This window comes from Accipiter gentilis, chromosome Z (genome assembly GCF_929443795.1).
Source record: "Accipiter gentilis chromosome Z, bAccGen1.1, whole genome shotgun sequence".
NCBI lineage: Eukaryota > Metazoa > Chordata > Aves > Accipitriformes > Accipitridae > Astur > Astur gentilis.
This window is the reverse complement of record NC_064919.1, coordinates 1,350,759-1,374,240: the sequence shown is the minus strand read 5'-3', so window position 1 is coordinate 1,374,240 and position 23,482 is coordinate 1,350,759. Positions and strand designations below refer to the sequence as shown.

General features: G+C 49.4%; 1 protein-coding gene across 7 annotated transcripts in view; it reads right to left on the bottom strand.

The window, feature by feature from the left end:
• PAX5 (paired box 5) overlaps positions 1 to 23,482 on the bottom strand; it is a 131,468-nt gene that overhangs the window by 81,646 nt on the left and 26,340 nt on the right. For all 7 annotated transcript variants that reach the window (XM_049795809.1, XM_049795810.1, XM_049795812.1 and 4 more), the window contains one exon: positions 116 to 291. In XM_049795809.1, the coding sequence (XP_049651766.1) occupies positions 116 to 291 (176 nt within the window). The remainder of the gene's footprint in view (positions 1 to 115; positions 292 to 23,482) is intronic.

Sequence of the window (23,482 nt, the reverse complement as noted above, 5' to 3'; positions counted from 1 at the left end):
CCTGTTTCTCCATGGTTTTCTACTGAGACTCTGAGAAGTGTTTGGTGATGTCCACCAAGCAGATCTCTGCCAGCAGAAAGCATATCAGGAAAGCATGGAACATTTGCAATAGTACCTGCTCTGGTTTGATGGGCTCAGTTGTTGTGAAAATGTCAGAATAATGTTGCCTCTCAAAGACACGATCCAACACTTCGAGCTGCTGCTGGGTGAAAAGGTCTCCTCGCATCTGTTTCCGAAGAAAATCTCTTCCCGGGAGAGAATGGCCATTTGGTACTGGAGATTCCTGAATACCTTTCAAAGAGGAGAGAGAAGACGGAGAGTAAGTAGGTATCACAATGATGAGACCTACAGAGGAGTGTCTCATTTTATCCCTTGCATAGATGTGGGTACCATTACGCTGACACTGCGAAGGCTCTTTGAGAGGAGTTTACAAGCCAGACACACACTGCCAGAAGATGCACTGAGCAGCCTTCCATTACAGCCAACCGCCAACGCAATTTACCATCAATGATTTCACACATAATTTAAAGGCAGGACAAAGGATAACGGTCGCATCTTTGCTCGCATCGCTTGTGCTGCACCACCTGAGAACCTGTCGGGTTCATGGTCTGGGTGCAAGAGGACACGGGAGGACAAGTACACCACCTGATGCTACAGCCACAGTCAACTTGGGTCAGCTCCAGCAGATCCGCTTTGCCCAGTCACCGCCCGTACGCTTCACCCCCTTTCCCGTGGTACCTGCAAGTCTTGCTCAGCTCCATCCCGTGCCGAGCTCTGAGCTATAGCATGCCCGTGTCAAGCAAGCACGGACCCTCCGTCCACCATCACATCCCGCCGGCAGCGGCTGTCCGGACAACCTCCAAAGCACAGGCGCTACTGGCACCGCACGGAGATGGGATGTCCCCGGGGCTGAGCGTCACCACTGCACCACCCTCAGCAAGACGCGGATCGGTGCTCTCTCCTGGCACTGCAGTTTCACTTTGTATTTCTTAAGCTTACGGGCATGATGAAAGCCTAGGCTCCAACGCAGGCTTTTCTCTCTCTCCCCTTTGGCAGAGATTTTTAGCAGAAGTCATAAGTGACTGCCCATGGCTGAAAAGCCGTGAGACAAGTTTCAGAAACGTTTAGATTGGCAGTTCCAGAAGACTCTTGCAATACAGGGGCTTGTTTCAATTTGCTTTTTGCAGATTCACAGTGGTTTTCTACTTTTCCTTCACCTGTCAGTGCTAGAAATGTATCTTTTACGCACTGAAAGCTGAGGTCTGCAGTATTCCCAGGACTCCAGGAGGTGGAACTCCAAGAACAACAGTAAATATCAGATTTCTTCTCCAGATGGCAACGCCGCAATAGACAGAGGGAGGAAACATTTTAAAAATAGAATCTCGCTGCCGAGACAGTTTTGAGGAGCAGAATTCAAATGCATCCTTAACAACAAGATTTTCATGAACGTTGCAGTGGGTTACTGTCCAAGTAGTCTGCAGGCAAATAACATCACTCAGACCTTGCCTGGTAGATTCTGCATCAAGGTTTTTTATGGCACGGATCAGAGACAAGCTGTGCAAAGACACCCTGCTGCTGTAAACAACAGTTTTGTGCCCAGACATGCGCTGGCCATCAGTACCATAGGTGATGCCTAGTGGACAAGATTTTTCACAAAGGACTACTGATTTGAGATCATCCTTCAGCACAACTGGATTTTGCAGAAAATGCTGTGTATCCAGACAACCAGGCTGCTTTAATACAGATCTTTCAAACTCGGGACCAACACACAGAAATACTTTTTCAACCTAGGTCACTCTGTAACAAACTGCTTACACTAAACAGGCATTTGATGTTAGCAATTAATACCGGAAACTTCCTTCCAAATTTTAGTTCAGCAATTTAGGCAGCTGATACAAATACAAATCAACAGCTTTGTATTTGTATGTTTAGACAAAGTCGTGCAACTTACAAGAAGACTAGACAATGTTGGTTCTCATAAAGTGCAAGAATCAGTTTATTCTACGCAGGAAAAAAACCCGGAACCTGTCCTCTGTATATAAAGTCTAAGTGTGTGTAGAAAGCTGTGAAAAAATACAAAGGGATATAAGAAACCAGCGTATCTTTAAATCTTTTTTTTTTTTTTTTTTTTTTTTTACTATTCTAAATCAAATAGTATCTAATAGTGCTGGGTTTAGTCAACCATGGCTTATAAAATTAAAATTCTGGTTGCTAGCTGCATGGTAGCAAAAGGCCAGGGAGACCCTGTCTCTGGAGCATGGAAATGCTGGCTTTAAATTTCAGGTTAAACTAATGTTATTCACAATTTGGCATCAAAGTTAAAGCTTTATGCAGTTTTGGTCTAAAGGGGGTGATGAAAGGGAGTGAAATGATCCAAGACGTGGCATGACCTGGAAAATGTTCTTGGCGACGCCAGTATAGTTTGTGCATTGTTTACACACCCAGAGATCAGGTGTATAATGAGACTCCATAGTATTCAAATACAAAGCAGCCGAGCAGTGTTTCACCAGCAGCACTTCTTTTATTACGGAGTGCAGCTCTGGATTTTTGGGGGGTGAATATCTTGAAGAAGAGGAGCCAGACACAGGCGAAGTCTGGTGCGGCAGCCTTAGCCAGGGACAGGCTCGGGGCTGGGCTGGGGGCAACACCATGCTGGGAGCTGGTCTCCTGCCCCAGATGCCGGAGCACGATGTCCAGAGATGCGGCTCCGGATGGGGACAGACAGAGACATCACCAAGTTCCCGCAGCACCAGCTCGGCCACATCCATCCCCGGCTGCCCGTCCTCGAAGGGGCAGCGAGGCAGGGGACCACCCTGGGTGCCTGCCACCAAAGCATCCCGAGAAATACGAGGAAGAGGAGGAGATGTCTCTCTGCAAGGGAAATCCACAGACAACCACCAGACCGGAGAAACCCAGGAGGGAGCCAGCGGATGAGATGCCTCGCTGCACGGCGCTGGGCGATACGGCAGGGGATGAAATCCCATGGAGATGGCGGTGGGGCTCTGGAGGGTCAGGATTTGGTACGGCGCTGGGAGCGCTGCCTGCGCAAGCCAGCCAGAGGGGGCTGAACCCCCCACCGCTATCCACTGGTGATACTGCTGGTGGCTCCGCATGCCATCCTGCGGACCCGAGACGGGATCAGCCTCCGACACGTGCTTCCCGGCGCAGCCAGGCCGTGCTGAGGCGAAAGCGCGATGCACGCAGGGTTTGCTGCCAGGGAGGGACCCGGGCAGGAATGGGGCAGGGCTGGGACCACTTGGATGGCTGTCACTGCCCAGAGGATCCAGCACCTTTGTGAGGGGAGCCTGGGAACCACCCAAACCTCAGTCGCCCTCGTTATCGCTCCCTCTGCACATCCCGTGAACGAAGGGATAGCTTGTTCTTTTGCACTGCGTTTCCCAAACTCGGCCTAATTGCAGGTTAAGCGCTGGATTTCACTGCACAAGTAAAGGGACTTTCTATACACTGCACATGACACCTGAAAGTTCGTGAAGGTCTTTGGGATGCATTTGGCTGTTAGACATTATATGAATGTGAGATAATTACCATTAGCATTATGCATTGTTTGAATACACTAGAATATCTTCGATAATTAAAATACTGTTGGCAGGTTTGAAACAGTTTGGGTTATAAATAGGCTCCAGGGAGTGGTAAAAACATTTTTCATATAATCAATGCATCCACCTAGGAGGGTTATGTTTTGTTGACAGTAGCACTACGTGTGTACCTACCTACTCTGCAAAACAATTAGTTCCCAGTCCAATGGCATCTTTCCAGAAATGCAAATGAAGAGCACAGATATAATACTCTCTTTAATGCAAAAGAGGACATTCTTCTCACACAAATGTTTCATCCCTTACCTCTAGCAGATTACACAGGCGGGACAAGATGGTGCCGTCAGACCACAACTTTCTGAACTTCCTCGGATGCGACGCACTCCCCTCCCAGCCCAAGGCCAGAAAGCACCGTGATTCCTGGGGGTATGCTGGCAGCCCCCTGCACCCAGACCTGCCCCGATGCCCCACGGAGAGCCCGTGCCCCCCACCCTCTGCCAGCACTAAGCTCCAGCACGTGCCAGACCTGCTCCGGCTGCCTCCCCACCGGTCTGATCCAAGTCCTTCCCAGGCATCCAGCCCAGCTCCGGACACCGACTTGGCTCCCCTTAGGTGCGCACGGCTCGGCGTGTGATCCAGCTTGGAATCTGCAGCTGGAGGACTCGCCGCAGTGCATGCGACTTTGCACGGGGCAGAGTCCCAGCGACACCTCCCCGGTTCCTAATTCACCGGCAGGCAATTGCTAGGTGCGGGAAAAAGCAATTATTTCTCACTCTGAACTGCACAGACACCTTCATCCCTGTTGGCATCCTACCCAGAAAAGCAACCCATGGTTTCACAACAAAAGCCGGACACTCTCCTAAAGAAACTGCCCTGACTTGGGTTTAATGTTAATATTTCACACCAGCAAAGATTTCCTACAGCTAGCCAAAGTTTGAACCGTCTAGGAAGCGTTAGGCACAGAACAGATCCATCTCTGGGAAGAGGTGCCATGCACGGTCTGGCTGACAAAAGGCTGCCTAAACGGTGTGGATATCATCCAGAAATACTGTGTCTTTGTTAATCAAGAGCAAATTATTTTCTGAGGACCTAAGCAAATGTCAAGATCAGTTTAAAAAATTTGACAAATTCTGATCTCGTTCTTTTCAGCATACTTTTACAGTTAAATACTTGTCCATGACATGTTTTCTGAAACAGCAGGAGAGTATTTGAGATCGCTAAATACATCTAAAACAGATTTTTAGCAATACACACAGCATAACTCACTTGATTTAAAATAGTGTTTTGTTTATACATTTCTAAGATTTCTAAGACTACAGGCCAAAATAAGGAGAGCAAGTGACCCTAGACCCTATCTTCACAAAACACTAGAGCATGTTTAAAAGACCTAAAGCTTAGTATTAAAAAAAAGGCAAAATGTAAAAAAACAGTAAAAAACACTAAAATAAACAAAAAGATCAACTCCATCTTGTCTTTTTTTATTCAGAGTGGGACAGCAGCACCATTTAATTGCCGTGCTATGAAGCATTACTGTGAAATAGTGCAGGACAGACCCTGCCCTGGTCTGAGCGAGCACAGCTCCACTCGAGGATCTCAGCCAGGTGACAGCAGCTGAGAAATGGGTGCCATCCACAAATTCAGCTGCAATAATATTTCCAGTGTTATTAATAATAACGATGTACTATGAAGTGCACACCTCCATGGTACATCTGTCTCATGCATTGCGCTTCTGAAGAACAAGAGAATCTTCTGTTTTCAGGTTTTCAGGTTGTTTTCTTTTTTTAAACAATGTGGTTTTACAGGGTTAATCAAGGGAGTAAATAGCTAGTACCATGAACAACCCATATTCGTAAAGGACATGGTTTCTGTCTCTAATTTGTACTGTCCAACTTCATTACCTGGTATCATACCTAATTACTCCACCTTATAGGGAAATGCAGGCTAATTAGGAAGGATGTTATTCACCACATTTAAAACATTATGAAGCAAATGAAATATTACCAGAAGGCAAAAAGGTGATTTGTTTCCTTGTAGCATGCCTGTAAATTAGTCCAGAGAAGATAAAGACTTTGTTTAATTACCATTTGGAAGGCTTTGTTTAAAACATAAACAGAATTTTCATGCCACCTCTCAGGATTGTGTGCATTTGGCAGCCAGCAGCCTCATGCTCTTCCCAGCAAAGCATTAGCTTCAGGACCGCATACACGGTGAGAGATCTTTGCATTTACACTATTTGAGTTTTCTAAGCACTGTTATTTATTTTTTCAAAGGACAGTATCACTAAAAAGAAGCTTTATATTTTGAAGTGTATATAGGTGATCATCACACAAATATTTTCAAGAGAAATCACTATATTTCACAAAGATGGGTATGGGTTTTGCTGTAGATCAAAGTGAGAAAGAGGGGGAAAAAAAGATAAATCATCAGAGATCCAAAAATACTTTTCATTTGGAGAAGATATCAGGCCATTTCGATGGCACTGATAGAGTCTCTGCTCTGTCTCCATTACCCACTGAAGGCAGCCGGAGTCAGGAGCTGACTACGCTAGATTATATTCCCTATAAGATGGTCACCAATATATATATATATGATCTTCAACCTCTATTGATTGACCAATTTCACAAGCAAAGACTGGTGAAATGAAGCTGAAATGAACATCATGCTTTAACTCATTGAACCCATCAGGCCTGAGTTAATCTCACTGCCCACTGTCTCTGATAGAATTCAATTGATCAATCATGTTTCGGTGATAGTACCATTTCAGTGGCTTATTGCTTCTTCATTTCAAGGCTTGACCTGTTAGATATACTTGGACCAGCTCTGCTCCTCCTGGAGACACAGAGACCAGCATCTGCCGACGGCAGCACATTGTCCTGCCTCCGGGCTTGGAAAAACTGGGAGGGGGGGTTGCCGAACACTCCCACCTTTGCATTCTGTTTTTATGGGTACTTTACCGAATTAACAGTCAGGATGGGTGTGAGGACACGAGGAGCCCGAGCACCCTGAGCCCCCTGCACTCTGCTCAGCGCCCACCACCTCCCACCCCACCCCATTCCTAACTTGGGACAAGCAGGGAAAATACCAGGTTTTTTTGGCAGGCCCACGCTCCAGCCTACCCGTGTACGGCACGAGCTGCAAACTCGCCGTCAGCGGGTACGCACATTGCCTTCACCCCACGCGCGGTCTTTGCAAACCAGGCTGGATCTCCCTGGCTCCCAGCGGTGAATCCTCACCGTGCCGCGCCGCGGCCGTCGGCGGCCGTCTGCTCTGCAGAGCACATCTGGCAGCAGCTGCACACCCCAGCGCTGCGTTTGCACCGGCTCCAGCAAATGGAAGAAGCGAGACTGCGGTAGCTGAGCTGCATCATTGACCTGTCAGTGCTGCTCTTCCTAAAATGCTCAGCCGATTAGCAGTTTTATCATCAACCAGCCACCTCTGGTCTTTTGCTGAGAAGTGATGGAGCTCCTCTCTACTGCAAGAACATTTGTCTCTGCTCTCTAGGACAGCTGGAGGTCCTCCCTGATGGACGAGCTGGAGCCACGCTGTATACCCACCAGATGTACGAGCTGGAGCTGTGCCTGTACACCCACGAGGTGCACACCTGGGGTGCAACTCCACTGTTGCAAAGCTGCACCACCAAACCGGTTACGGGTCCATCACCAAAAAAAGGGTTATTTAACAGAACAGATTTCCCTGAGATTACAGCTCATCTCCTCCTACAGTGATTTTAGTCCCGCAGCAGCCGCCCAGAAATCTTCTTATACATCTCCTAGTTTGTGCAAGGAAAAACCTGCAGTTGCCCCCATCCCTAACTTCCCTCTGGAGCGGTCAGGGAAGGCATGGTGGGGCCTCGCACCTCAGCAGCCCTAACGCTGATGAACCTGACAGCCTATACATCTGAAGAAACACTTGTGCAAATAGTGCCACTGAGTGGAGCTGGATTGGTTGTGCACCTGCAAGGGCTGTCAGCAGGACGGGCTTCGCCAGCGTCGCAAGTTTTAGCACGTGCAGGACGCAGACCCCGTCCCTGCCACCCACCGCGCCGTTCGCAGGCTGGCTGATGGTGCCTGCGGGCTGGGGGGGGCTTCCAGACGGGTCAGAGCAAACCTCGCTGCACAGCTCCCCGGTGAGCTGCAGACCGACCTAAGGCAGGTCTGGGATCATTCTCCATGAGGAGAGGGTTGCGGAGGCGGAGGGGAACCGGGCACCTTGGGGGTCTCCGGACCATCGCCTGCAATGCTCTGGGGCAGCGGCAAAGCTCAAGGTGCAGATGCTCCCACCCCAGCAGGGGGTCTCAGATGGGAGACAGCCATCTGCTGAGCATCACGGGTTGTCATCCAGACCACCCTAACTAAGCCTGCAAGCTGTCAGCCTCCATGCCAGCACCCTCGAGGAGCCACGCTCGTTGCCCTGGGTCGCCGAGCTCATCTGAGGACGGTGGCTTGAGGGAGTGATGGAGCTGCCGTGGGTTTTGCGAGCGGATTTGCTGCGGATTTTGGTTTTCTTACAACGCAGTTTGATGTTTAAAAAGCAGGAAAAATTACGTCAATGATGCCTCCCCCTACTCGGTGGGGAATTCAGAAATGCGGAGACCTAGCTTAAAGGGGAGAGGCTGAGTGGGACAGAGCAGATGCCCCAAACCTGACTCACACACGGTGGGCACACGGAATCCCCCTCCAGCTCCTGGGGCCTCGGGGGACTGCGGGATAAGCCCCCGGGACAGCAGGACCCCTTGGCCAACTGCAGCATAACATGGGAATGGGCTTCCATTTCTATGACTTCTATAGTATTTAAGGGGAGATATAACTGCAGTAACTATACATACAAAATAAGTCATGATGAGTTTATTAACAAATGATTGTGAGGAACTGATTCTTCTCCTAACCCATTTTTGTAAGCTGTGTTCAGCAGCAAGCCGTGGAGATGTACACTTTGTCATGCGCTCCCAGCTCAAGGTGCACTTTTAAATGGCTGTTAAAAGCTCATCGAAGAAATTTTAACATAGTTTATACCTACTTCCATACCCTGCCATAACACATCCTTTCATCATTGTTTTTAAAAAATCATTTCTAGGTATGCTTGGGTGACACGGACTAAAGTAGGTTGAAGATGAAATTGTGCTCTGTGTAGCTTTGGAGATGCCAAACTGGCCTCTGGTTGTGACAGACTGGGAAAGGATTTACAGCTCTGAAAAATACTGGGGGACCAAAATCTGACAGCCAAAGGAAAAAGCAGTGGTAGGACATGCAAACGCAGCCCAACGCGGTCTGCGCAAAGAAGAGTGACCACTCAGTACAATAACGCTGGGGCATTTGCTATCCCAGTGGAGTGAAATGCAGCAGACACCGGAGCAGAAAACAGACCCACAGGAGCCAGTGGGAAGTTCGCACACCGCGAGCGGCTGGCGTTGCACACCCCGCAACAGCTACAGCCTGCGTGGACCTGACAGAGACTGTCAAACCTCTGCCCTCCCCAAGAACTGATGTTCGATGAGAAAAATACAGGCTATTCAATTGTCATCAGTCAAAACTAACCCTTCCGTGCAAGCTTAAAAACAGCAAAGCAAAATTTCCACCTAACACTTCGAATTCTTCGCAGAGCGCACTACCTGGGAAACTTACCCAAAGAAAATAAAAGTGGTGAAGAGCTCGCCCACATGCCAGCCACTTGATGAGCAGAACTTAGAAGCCCCAAGAGCGTTCCTGCTTCCCAGCAGGCTGACCGCTGGCAGACCCCGGGCAAGCTCTCCCGGGGAGGAAAGCCTTTCTCCACGGCACTGCCAAAGACCTTGGCAAAGCTCCTAAGAAATGCAGAGGACTCCCAAGCAGCGATGTTACTTCTCCTAAAATGCAAATTCCTAGCAAAACATTCAAACATTACCATCAGTTTGCGACAAGGCTGGATTTACGATATGCAAAGGAGAAAGACTGTGGAGGACATAGCTCTCTCCACCGGCAGCGTGGCTGCAAGCTGCAGACGGATGCTGTGCACCATCCAACAAGTGGAAGGTGTCCATCCACACTCTCTATCCAATTATCCACAAACAGAACTCAGAAAAAGCTGTTAATACCTGCAGACTTTTCTTGAGCATATATTAAACGGAGCCTCGTTTTACAAAATCAAGAACAGTGGTCTCGGACCTGCAAACGTGCATGCTTACAACAAAGCCAAGAAATGTCTCAACTGAATTCAGCATAACGGCTTACAGGCATAATGCAAAACATAGCAATAAAACACCGTTATAAAATATAATATAATATGCACCTACAGATTTTTACAAGTTACAAAAAGTGCAAGTTTAATGGTATTTTTATATATTTTATCCACATGCATTAGTCAGGAGAAATTAACTTTTAAACACTCTTCACAGCTGTGTAATGTGGGTTTTTACGCCTCGAAAATTTCAGTTTACTTCTTACATCCAGGTGCTGCACCTGTGCATCCATCCTCCTTCAGCTGTGCTTTCTGTCTGCCTGAATGCAGGTGTGCTCTCCAGCGCTGGCCCCAACCCGCAGGCATCCCCAGCCCTGGGCCCACCATTGGATTTGTTTCGTGATTAAACGGTACCCGGCACAGAGGCTGGGATGCGGGTGCTGCCGGGCACGCTGCCGTTACTGCTGGCTGGTGCAGCATCCATCTACTCGGCTCAGCACACCAGCGGAGCACGGCGTTTCCCCACGCTCTCTCCTCCTCTGAGTGGAGGTGGACGATGGAGGAGGTCCATCAACCAGCTCCTGAAGTGGAGATGCCAAGGCTGGTTTCTGGATCCCGCTGAAGTCGGCTGCTGCCGTCAGCCGGAGACGGGTGAGACGATGCCCGATCTCCGCCTGGGAGCGGTTCCCCCAGGGCCACCCACCACCACGGCGCTCAATAACGCAGTTTTCTGCCTGCACGGTCCAGCAGCTCCCACAGACAGGGAGGTCTCCCACCAGTGCCCAGGGGGACAGCACCCACGGGAGGTCCTCCCGCTGCAACCCACCCTGCGTGGGGAAACCTCTGGCATCCCCCAGCCCCAGCCCCCTCCTCCAGAAGGGAGGGCGCAGCGCCGCTGCCACCACCCCGGCTCTCACAGCTGCAATTTGGGAGATGCTGCCTGCCCACACAGGAGGTGCTGTGAACGAGAAGGGGGCACAGGGCAAAATCCCGTTTCTGTTACCACTATTTTAGCTTTCTGAATGCATTCGTGCTTCCGCGCTCTTGGCTATCTTAAAACTGCGGAGCGGAAGGTGACAAAAAGCATGTACAGATACATTTGAGGCGGTTGGTCTTCTGGTTCTCATCTGAGGAGGCAGCTAATGAACATTTGTCGCTGTTCTGGTTGGCCTGGCTTATTCCCCGGTTGGTTGCAATGGTGTGAGCGTTGCCACTTTGGACCCTGCCTCCCAAGTCCTCCAGTTTACAGCCTGCTTCACCAAGTTGGCCGGCCGTTCTCCATAATCTTTGAGAAGTTGTGGAGATCAGGGAAAAAGTCCCTGAAGACCGGAAAAAGGCTAATGTCACCCCCCCACCTACAGGAAGAGCTTAAAGAAGGATCCAGAAAATCATAGGCCCATTAGTCTCACTTCAGTCCCTGGGAAAGTTATGGAACAAATCCTCCTGGGGGCTGTCACAAGTCAAATGAAGCACATGATTGGGAAAAGCCAGCATGGATTCACTGGGGGCAAATCATGCTTGACAAACCTGATCGCCTTCTACGACAAAGTAACCTACTCAATTGATGTGGGGCAAGCAGTGGACCTTGTCTACTGGGATTTCTCCAAGGCTTTTGACATGGTTTCCCACCATCTTCTCCTAGAGAAACTGATGCGTTTCAGTCTAGACAAGGTCCATGCGGTGGGTGAGGAACTGGCTGCCAGCCCACACTCCCAGGGTGGTGGTAAATAGCTCCTTCTCAAACTGGCAACCTGTCACAAGTGGGGTCCCCCGGGGATCGATAACGGGCCCAACACTGTTTAATATCTTCATAAGTGATCCAGATGATGGGGTTAAGTGTACCCTGATGATACCAAACTGAGGGGGGAGTGGACACTTCAGACGGGAGAGCCACCCCGCAGGAAGACCTGGATAGGCTGGAAGAGTGGGCTACCAAGATCCTGATGAAGTTCAACAAAGACAAATGTAAGGTCTTGCACTTGGGAAAACATAATCCAGGAGTACAGCACAGGCTGGGATCTACCCAGCTGGGGAGCAGCTCTGTGGAAAGGGACCTGGGGGGTCCTGGTGGACGAGCAGCTCGGTATGAGTGAACGGTGTGCTGCTGCTGCGGCAAAGCAAGCCAACACGATACTGGGTTGCATCAACACAGGCATCGCTAGCAGAGATAAAGAAGTCATTATCCTACTCTACTCAGCACCTGTCAGGCCACACCTGGAATACTGTGTTCAGTTTTGGTTCAGGCTATACAAAAAAGATGTGGACAGGCTGGAGGGGGTCCAGAGGAGGGACACAAAGATGATCAAAGGACTGGGAAGCCTGCCATATGAGGAAAGGCTGAGAACTGGATTTTGTTCAGCCTCTTAAGAAAAGAAGGCTTAAGGGAGACCTTATAACCATGTTCCAGTATTTAAAAGGTTGCTACAAAGAAGATGGAGACTCCCTTTTTACAAGGAGTCACCCGGAAAAGACAAGGGGTCATGGGTACAAGTTACTCCTGGGGAGATTCCAATTGGACACAAGAGGAAAATTTTTCACAATGAGAACAATCAGCCATTGGAACAATCTCCACAGCGAAGTCGTGGATTCCCCAACACTGGACGCTTTTAAGATTTGGCTAGACAGGGTGCTGGGCCGTCTTGTCTAGACCATGCTTTTGCCAAGAAAGGTTGGACCAGCTGATCCTTCCAGGTCCCTTCCAACCTGGTATTCTATGATTCTATGGAAAAGGCAGTCGGTGACCCAACGAAAATGACGTCTCCCTGTATATGTTTGTATTTTATGGTTCTGCCTTAAATGTTCTGATGCACTGGACGCAGAACAAAATTAATCAGCCAAGATTTTACTTTTAAGGAAAAACAGCGTAGCTCTTTGCTAATTATCATAATTAATTAGTGTCATCTAAACATTAATTATTTATCCTGCAGTAAACTCAGCAATCTACAGTACAACTCCCTTGACACTGTGCTTATCACACGGATGCCCTTACTAAGCAAGTATGGGGGAATCTCACCGCACGTATTTCTGTTATTTCAAAACCTGCTTTCATTGAGAGGAAGGCTGAGTGGGTGACTTTTTTGGGCTGCATCACAGGAATTCTGCCAATGATCTCTCAGGTGGGCAAGCCTGTTCCTGCAACTTCACTTCAGACAAACACACTGGGAACAGCCCCACCACACCACCAGCTGAGACTGCCCTCTCACTCATGTCTGCACCAGTTTTCCTAAGCTCACTTATTTTCCTCCCATCTAATGGGATACCTCCTCCAGGAAAAATAAAAATTAAAAAAAAATAATACATACATACATACATATATATATATATATATATATAGCTAGAGCTTGGCAAATAGTTTTTGAAGACTGCTGTATCTGTATGTTCCCTCTCTGCTCCCGACAGGCAGCTGTTGGCAAACCAATACTTTCTATGAATCAGTAATGGTGGTCTGAGAGCAAACGTCCAGCATGGCAGACACAGGTCTCACCTCTCTGGGTTTGCTCGGTGCGACAGCAGTCAAGGGCAGGGGTTGCAATTCTGACTGTGCTGCAAACCTGCAGCAACTGGGAAATTTTTGAGACTTTTTCTTCTATATGAAAACACTGATTGACTGAAACTGAATCTTGTTCGCAAGCGGGGATCGTTTCTGAAGAACTGCATGACACAAAGCCCTACTGGGGAAAATCCTGAACGTGTCAAGAGAGCCCATCCCGAGACTTTCAAATGGAAGTTATTTTAGCCTTCCAGTTCAAAATCATTTTAGTGTTTAAATATGAAGTAATCAGCTTCTATAGAATCATAGAATCACAGAATCATTGAAGTCGGAAAAGACCCTTAAGACCATGGAGTCCAACCATAAACCTAGCAATGCCAAGTCCACCACTAAACCATGTCCCTAAGGACCACGTCTACACATCTTTTAAATACCTCCAGGGATGGTGACTCCACCACTTCCCCGGGCAGCCTGTTCCAATGCTTGATAACCCCTTCAGTGAAGAAATTTTTCCTAATATCCAATCTAAACTTCTCCCAGTGCAACTCGAGGCCATTTCCTCTCGTCCTATCATCTATCTATACGTATCTATCTACATACATGTAGAAGTATTAAGAAGTAAATAAGCCTTCACTCCTCACGACTGATCAGTCCTGGGCACCAGCCCCTCCTCGCCTGCCATCTGCTCCCATTTTGGGAGCATCCTCTGGCCCAGGTGGGTCTCGCTCGAGTGTGTCAGCCCTTCTTGCAGTTTACTGCATTGCTGTCCGTGCTTGTGGTGCAGCACGTCACGTGGAGTGCAGGATGCTTTCTGAGGCATTCTTCTCATTGCTAGTGCAAATGTACATAACCCAAGCGACTGGATTGCCACTCTGCACAACCAGGGCAACAGAACACATATTTAAAATATAACAGTGTTTTCGGTGCAAGCAAACTCTTCAAGTTATCTTGCATGACTTGTGCAAGGCATGATTATTTCTCATTGTAGCTTTTGTATAAAATGCTTTGCAAGACAAAAAAATAAAATTTTTTAGGGCGAGTTTTTTTAAGCGAATTTTTAAGACAAATTAGTTTCAGTTAATAAAAAACTAAAAATACCTCCAACTTTGTACTTTGTGGCGAACAACAAATAGTTAAGTAAAAGACAAGTACTTTTCCTTTAAAAAGATTTACAGAATCTCTAGGAGGAGTTCATTGTAATTTTTTCACGGTTTTACTTCCTCAACTCTATTCTTGACTTTATTCCCTTTAGGAAGAAAGGAAGCACACTCAGGATGCATGCTGCCTAAAATTTTTCTTCCTTACGTACATACACATGCATATACACAAACGTTTACACGTAGCCATGGGTTCTTCACAAGGCATGCTCTGCAAAGCCACAGCCACCTTCCCACACCCCAGCTAAAGCTAGCGCCGGCAAGACGAAACCACGCACGGTTCGCAAAAATGACTGGTTTGCACCACTCTGCTTCCAGGTGGAGTCTCTGAAGGAGACTTTTTTTAGAAAAAGAAAAGAAAGAAAGGAAACTTGTGACGTGCAAAGCTAACTCGGCTACCGCTGCGCAGCAGGCACAAGGGCAGTGGCCGGGGGGGTGGGTGTAAAGCCGGGGAGGGGGGGTCTTTACCCGGTGGGAAATGAGGGATCCCTCCACCAGCACACCAGCACCGGTTCCCAATTTCCCTCTCCCCATCCACCATCGTGCCCCACGCCTGGCCCTCGGGAAGGCACCCACCAGGCTCCGACACCTCCCCGCGCCGCCGGAACGCGGGCACCGGTCGTTACCATAACACACTCGATTGTTCTCAGCGGTGCTCCAGCAAATAAAGCCATTAATTACGGTCTCTCCCTCAGCCGCCGTTGGCTGGAGCGGCAATCAATGCGCAACCCCTCATTGCCTGCTCTCGGGGAGCGGAGACAGATGCCATAAAAATGATCCGCAGCCCGCGCCGAGCCCCGCCAGCGCGGCGGCAGCAGGCTGTGCCCAGGAACGGCCGCCACGCTGCTTCGACACGCGATGCCGTATTTATTTGGCCTGCTGCAGCCGTGGGGGAAGGCATCCCATTAGGCGATTATTTTTATCTTATAACGTCAATTTACTTATACTGATTGGCTTCCTGCCGCCAAATATCAATTAAATTGCAAATGCCTGCTGAAGCTTATTTTCTGTATCTTTCTCTTTCCCCCCCATTTCCCTTCCTTCTTTCTCTCTCCCCTTCTTTTTCTTAAGAAGAGAGCGAGAGAGACAACCCTATGTTTGAACATAATTTAATTTATTTCCCTTTCCATATCTCAAAGGAAAATCTATATCTCCCCCTGGAAGGCCATTTGCCCTCTGTTATTGGGAGCTGAGGTATCACAGCACTGGGCAATTTGTTTCAACCGACTATCGGCAGCCCATCAGGACTCCTCAGGACCTCTGCTATCTCAATGCAATTGTATCTGGTATTGCCATTTATGATTTGTTTCTAATAGCTGCCAGTACCCACCAGACGGCCGGGTTTCGGTTCTCACACGCGTGCCCACCCCACTCCCTCCTGGGGGCGGCCACGTCCTCTCCCGCGATGCTCATCAGCTGCTGACGGACATCTCCGCTCGTCCCATCGTCAGAGATCCTCATTAGCTCAGGCTGCGGCTCCCAAACAGCCGTATTTCGGGATGCAACGGTGCGGCCAGAGCTGCTGGAGGGTTATAAGCTGTTCCCGTGACAAACAGCTGGGTGAGCAGGATCTGACACACGGTCCTCGTCACACCAGCGCTCGGTCTCCTCGCACCTGGAGAAAGGTCTAACCAAGACAAGGCACCCAGCGGTGCTTACGTACCAAAGCAACGTGGAAGACACCTTCCCCTCACCGCTGCGACCTTCCAGAAGCGGTGACAGCTGCCGGCACAAGACCCCCAAAACATCCCACTTCACAAGCAAACTCGCGCCCCATCACAGTGTCCTACTGCGGAGCACCTCCGCCTGTGCCAGCAAGAGAGAGGGAAAGGGGATGGGGGGCAAAGTCACGCTAGTGAGGTAGGACGGCTGGCAGACGAGTCTCGGCGATAAAAACGAACACCACCAGCAGCCAGAGGTCAACAGCAGCGGTGGGATCTGGAGGATGACCGGGAAGGTAAAGCAGAGCCGAAATGCCACACCAGAACGAACAGGCAAATGCTAATCAGCGATGAAAAGGTCCCTCGGATGCAGAGCGCACCTGAGCCACGGGCACAGAGCAGGATCAAACCCAACCTGCCTTGTCCTGCCCACGCCACCTTCAGCTTCCCTCAGAGTGCGTGGGATCGCCCAGGGAAAAGCAGGGGAGAGCACAACCCCGCGAAAATGGCCAAACAAAATCAGTCTCAACCTCTCTGGATGCAGAGGGAGCTCGTACACACGTATCTCCATCACTCCCCTGTGCTGTGCACCGACGCTCGGTCCATGAGTTGGTGAGGAGCACAGGGCACACAGAGGTACAGCATGAGAGCAAACGCATCCCCACACAAGCACGATACCCACCAAGAGGGAACGGATCATATCAACCAGAAAACAGACCTAGCTTTGCCTGTCAGGCCACTGCTTCTCTTCCGTGCAAGCACATGTCAGCAAGGATGTCCCTCTGCGAGCAAGCACAGATATTCAGCCATGGCTGCCTGGGACGATGGATCCTCTGAGGGCAGGAGGGGCTGGCTCCCTGGGACACACGGAGATGGGTCGGCATGGCGAGGGCAGCCCTGAACTGGGTCTCCACAAACCTGACTCCAAGCCTTGGCTCTTCCACAGCACTGCTGGCAGCCGGTACCAAGACTTCTCCAGCCCCTGGTGCTTCAGTTTCCCCGCTCGTGAAGTGAGGACACTCTAACCAAACATGTAATGCAGTAAAAATCTCCTATCAGCAAAGTCCCACCCATTATAAATTGTCTGTGGCACATCCTAAAATTCTATGGCACCTCAGAAAAACACAGGTGGCTTTTTTTTTTTCCGGGCTTGCCAGCTACCAGGGTGATTGTCATGGTCTTTGCAATTACCTGCACAAGGTTTGGGACAGACACTCTAGGGTTTTAGCTAAAGTTGGTTTAAAAATCTGGGCGCACGTATTTGAACGACGTAGTCAGAAAGCAAGAGAGCGAGCTACAAGGAACGCACCAGTGTGCATATACATACCTAGAACCATCTCCGTGCATTTATACACATATATACTATACGTATACGCACGCACAGTGACCATCTATATTCCATCTGTCCATCCATATAGCTATTCCCTATGTAGAGATGCTCATAAAAAAATATCAAGGGTAATAGGAAAGACCTCTGCACCCTTTGCAATGGTGATTATTGACTGGTTCATTCAGTGCCTGATGGAGATAGCGTGATTGCCTGGGATGTACCTTGCAGGTTTCTAAACAGAAGGCTCCAGAATCAATTTTGTGGTAACTGGTTAGATGTGACCAGCTTACAAACTCAGCATGGGCGTCAGGAAGCAAATTCAAGCAGCACCATTACTTTTTTTTAAATATCAGAGGTGAGGAAAGCCTCCCGGCTGGGCGAGCCACAGGACAGAACAGAGATTAACGATTTTGGCTTGTTTTCATCTCCAAGGTGACAAACGGGTGCACAGCAGGCATGGTGCCACGGCCGGTGGTGCAAGGCGATGCTGAAGCTTACAGCTAGTGCAGGAAGATTTGTGTCTCTCCTGAAGCGAGGACAGCGCTGGCAGCTTCAGCAGAGTCAGGTTGGTTTGGCCGGTGATCACCACTTCCAACGCCGTCCGAGGGACCGGCTCAATGTGCAGAGGGCAGCCCCCCCCGCTCCCCTCCAGGTCTGCCCAGTTTCCCCTGTCCACCGCCATCACCGCACCAGCTCCTCCAGCAGCGTCCGCAGCCCCCGCTTTGCTGGGGGAAACGCTGGTCTGCATGAGGGGGGCTGGGGGGTGGGATGGAGGACGTGAGCATCTGGGGAAGCTTGGTGAGAGCTCATCCTTGGTGGCCACTGTCGACCAGGGTCTCCCACCCCAGCAGTGGCCAGGGGAACCACATGTGGATATCCTGCTGCCAAACAAACTTTCTGTTCACAGAGTGGTGAAGTGGCACCAGTTTCACGCTCCGGAGCCAAGTCACTGACTCAATGGCTCCATTTTCATCCACGGCATCCTAGGAGGGAGCGTACTTGGGAAATTAACTTGGCTGTGACCAGGCCCTGGAGGGGTGACCTGGCAAATGGAAACAAGACCAAGAGGTCCCAGAGCTTTACACTGATTTCACACACTGGACACTAACTTCTCGGGGAACCTCGGACAGATTTCTCAGCATCCCCACACCCTGAGTGCCCTCTTTAAAGCAAGCTGACCCACTAAGGTGCTGTGGTGATTGAATTGTCAGGCACCAAATGCCTCTGCAACAAGGACCACGTGGGTGTAAAGAGGGAGAATGGGTCAACTGAAGAGTTAGGCAAGGTCAAAACTCAAAGCCACACACCTAAACAGTTCCAAAAAAACCCTTCCTTGGATTCAGGCACATCTATAATTCTGTTCTTCCCATCCTGGACCACCTGCGCCAGGCCTTGGCCACTCTCCCCATTGCCAGCAAAGGCATGATGGAGGGCCACTGTTCTTTGTCCCCCCCGACTGGTGCTAGGCAGGAGAAGACAGGGTCTGCTGTGTCACAAAACCTCACTCTTCCAGAAATGCCACCTCCTGCATCCTCCTGCCTGCGAGGAAAGCTGGGCGAGAACAGGGAGAGAATGGCCGGGTGCCAGTTCTCAGGGAAGCAACTGGAAAACTGAGGAATCAGAGAAGGGAAAACCCGCTACATGACTTTTTCTTATTAGTCAACTTACAGAAAAAAAAAGTCAGGCACTGTCAAGCATGAAATCTTATTGGGACAATAGAGATGGAATTGCCACTGCTGACAGTAATGTTTACAAGGGCATCATGTGTCGATGCTGCACAGCATGAAACCAGCAGCCCCGTCTAGCTCTGTGAATTGTAACAAGAGACAAAATGTCCCATTTGGGACAGGTAAGAATTGTACCACCAAAAATAACCACTCAGGTGTAAAATCCATTACAGGCGGTCGGGAGGAAATGCGGAGGAGCCCCGTTGGCACGGCGGGAGGCTCCTGAGCTCTCTCCAGCTGCAGGAGCTAGCGAACACGGTCTCTGAGCCGGGGAGATGACTAGCTGGTTTATTTGGGGGCTTCCCTTCAGCCCCAGCAGAGGACAGGCCGAGCAGAGGGAGCAGGAACGCGTCCATCCCCACGCTGCTAGGCTCCGACCCCAAACCAGTAGGCATTGCTGAAGAGTTTCCAGTTAACACACAAGATATTGCGCCAGCTGCCCGCATTCAGGCACGCACTTTGAGCCCTTCCATCAGACCGTCAAGAAACTGGTACCACATCTGAACAGTCTGAATTTTTTAAAAGCCTCCACCACAAAAGCTGTCCAACTCAAAGGAACCATGTTCAAGGCAGTCAGGCAGCTGCAGCCCACCACAACCTATGAAAACTGCTCGTTATGAGACCTTCCAAAGAACGACCTGATATGCAAATGGCCCAGAGATAGCAGCTACAGAAAATCATACTGCAAGGAAAGCGAAACCAGAAGGAATACCTTGACCACAAAGTCCAACAGTAATTGCTCAGAATTATAAGGGGGAAACTGAGGTGTGCTTAGCCAATATAAGATGTTCTGGCATCTTCAACTGAAATGTGCAGCCACCACGAAGCCTTCGATGTGTGCACTTGTGCACCATCTGACAGCTTCTCCCTTGGGGCTGCGCCTTCTCTCTCTCATGACACACTGAAATGAGCCAAGAGGAGACGTATCCCAGCCATTAGAAGTGGTGGTGTGGAGGTGAAACCAGCTCACAGTCCCACAGGGCATGACAGCCCACCAGGCAAAACCCATCGCCCCACCAGTTACTGCTGCAATGAGGCAAAACTAAGCTCTGCCGTGTGAGATGGCCACCACTTAACCAAAGTTGTTTTTCCAGATGTCTCCTCGCTGCAAGTTTGCTTTCTTCACTTTTTTGACTACAAGTTGACATGACTCGTGTAAAGCATCTGAAAGAAGCACCTTCCCTCCGTGATCCCATCGCTCCCACAAAAACAGCATCCCTACACCACTTGGCTTGCTCTGCTCGTCAGCACCTCTGGGGTCCTACGAGGGACATCTTTTCTCTGACCCTGTGCCTGTTTGCAAGGTGTTGGGAGTATCACAACGACAGGGCTGCAGAAAGTTTCTGAACAAAGTGCTGGCAACAGCTGCACATCCTTACCCAGCCTGTGACCAAAGAAATTCAGAGAGCAGCAGACGCAGCCTTCAGATGTTTCATTGCTTCAGCACCCCGGTACACGGATACAGGGAAGCTCTTTTATGAAGATGGAGCGTCCATGTGACCAGAAAGCCGTCGCGTTTCACTGATGTTAGTCCCTGACAGATTTCCAATACCCTGACCTCCGCTGTAGACATCTCTTTTGCCACGCTACAAATCAGCCAGATCAGCGCCCAGGTGATAGGAGATTTTAACTGGATTTCCTTTCAACACAAGGCATCTCAGCTAAAGATCCTTAGTTTCTAACCTCCACCTGTAACGTGGAACTTCAGCAGCAAAGGAAAATCAGTCTCCTGCTAGAGCCATAACCTTAAAGTAATTGCTGTAAGTATACTTTGACTACAAATATCTCTCAGCAGATTCTCAAAGAAGATAAAACATGGGGAAACTCCACACTCAAGTTTTCTAGGCATCTTCCAGAAGAAAAGACGTTTGCTTTCCGAAGTCCAAGCACTTCCACTACTCTTCCCATCTCTGAAGTCATGGGCATCGTTACGTGGATGGCTGCTGCCCCAGAAGTGAGAACACAGAAAAAGGAGGAAGCAGCTATGCTGGCATCTCCAGGTACACGTCAGCCTCCACAGCTGAGGTTCATGAAGAAAACAGAGAAAGCAAAGGCCGTGGCTCTTAAACTGACTCCAAGCAGAAGCTTCTGCAAAGTTGCTCCAGAGTTATCACTGGGGTGCGCCAGCGCCAGTCCTCTCCACGACAGGAGAGCTGGAGGGCAGGAAAACAAACCTCAGACCACCCAGGACAGCTGCCCAGAGGTACAGACAGAAAAAAAAAAAAAGCCTAGCTGAATAGGAAGTGGGGGAACAAGTTGAAATTCATCTTCTTGTGGAAGTTCAGCAAAACACCAGTGGAAGACTTCATCTATCAGGCATATACATGTTATTGGGGCTAGTAGGGACACTGTATCTCTGGATTTTCCCAACTACATCTTCATTTTCCATCTGTAAAGTCTGCTCAAGCGAAAAAAAAAAAAAATAGAAAAAAAAAAAATGAGGGATTTGGCTATCTGTGCAGCACATCTGGATGTCCTGCCGTCTGCTCAAAGCTCCTGCTGATTGCTGATGACGGCTGCTGCTGCTCTGCCTGGGCTGCTGGATGTCTGGGACCCCAGACAGCTGCTGGGCACGCACGGGCTGCCTGTGCCTCGAGAGATGCAGGGCACGCACAAAGCCTGAGCACTGGAGGCTGAGGGCATGAACACGTCCCCTGCTCATGCTGGCTGCACTGGAGCCACTGCACATGCACTGCAAAATATATCTTCCCCTATTTCCACCTGCATTTCCACAGCAGAACAAGCCCTGCCCCAGGGTTTTGTGCTCCAGCACGGCACACAGTGAGTGAACTGCTGTCCTTTTTATGTGCTACAGCTCGCTCCAAGCTCTGCCGTACCCTGGTCACTGCACCGTGACAAATTTGTAAAGGTGCTCTTCTTGACTTAGGCACATCCAGACAATTTGGACAGCCTGCAGCTATGAGTCCAATACTTCTGCAAACTCAGTAGGACCAGCCATTCATGCAATTAGCTAAAACCCACACAAAGTGCAAAATGCCGTCACCAAGTCTGCTGCAAATAAGCCCACAGCCTGTCTTGCATTTCCTTCCAATGCTTGTTTCGTAACTGGATAGATTTGTAAATAATGGGACTATTCTGCAAATGCTAGGAGAGGACAAAATCGGCAGGATTCAGTCAATACCGCACAACTACCTCTAGCAATAAATAACCCTCGGTGCAAAGAGTACACACAAAGGCCACAGCAGACAAACACTGAACTGGAGAAAACCTCCAGTCTTAGGACACCTCCATTTTCTGCGTCTCACTGATTTTGCGCCGTCTGCTTACCAGGAACTTCCCAATTGGCAACAACAGCAATTACAGCTTAAAATATTAACTCCGGCTCTTCCCAAAGCACCAACAGAAAAAATGGTTTTCCACTACTATTCAGGACTCCAGGAGTCAGGTCATTTCAGCCAAGAAAACAATTTTGACCTTAAGATCCCAGCAAGCGCGAATCAAATCTTGCACCAGCTGCGACAGCAGCAGACTTCAGTCCTACACGATAATCCTGGTGCTAGCACTGGATTGTGTGCAGCCATGGAGAAGGCAGCTAACCTGCCGTTACCCGCAGGAAAATCCAGTTTACTGTTCACCCGGGAAGAAGAGCAGCCTCGGGAGGTGGGACGGAGACCCTAGCCGACCCGTGCCCCCCCACGGGCGGTCACCCCGGCGTGCAGAGTGACCACGGGACGAGGCAGTGGGAAAGCCGTTACCTTTTCCAGGGGGCACAGAGAAAGCCTGACACAGAAATACGTGATACTTGGAGAGTTCCTGCTACCACGGAGGTGCCAAATCATTTACTTAATGCTTTGGCATTGGATCTGTCATCTGGGAATAGCCCCTGTGCCTCTCCAAGCACCGTCTGCAACTGGCCAAATCTCTCTCTTCCCAGAGTAAACGCAGGCTGAGCCAGCCGCAGCTCCCCAGAGCTCCCCTTACATGCCTGAAATTGAAGCATTTATTTTAACAGCGCGGATGTATCCTGACAGACCCAAGCGACACGGATCTACATGCAGGGTAAAAAGGGGACACGAAGCGTACGACCCTCCTCTCACAGAAGCACCTCGCTCGAGCGTGTCGGTTGAAAGAAAGCCACAAAAATAACCGGGTACACCAACAAACACCCAAATGACAACCTTTTCTCTTCTCGGTTTTGTTCTTCAGTCCTCTTAAAGATCACTACCATCATTTAGGACATGGAAAGCTAATTGTGAATGTCTGTGAGTAATATAATATATCCATTCTAAGGCAAAACTTTTATCACCTCTCTCTGTACATCTATGTAGGTGATAGATACATTAGAGGTATGTACATACATGCTCTGTGTAGACACATAGGTACATACATGCACCGTAACTGCACCTCAGTATTTCCTCCTCTCTGGATTCTACCAATTTCTCAATAAAA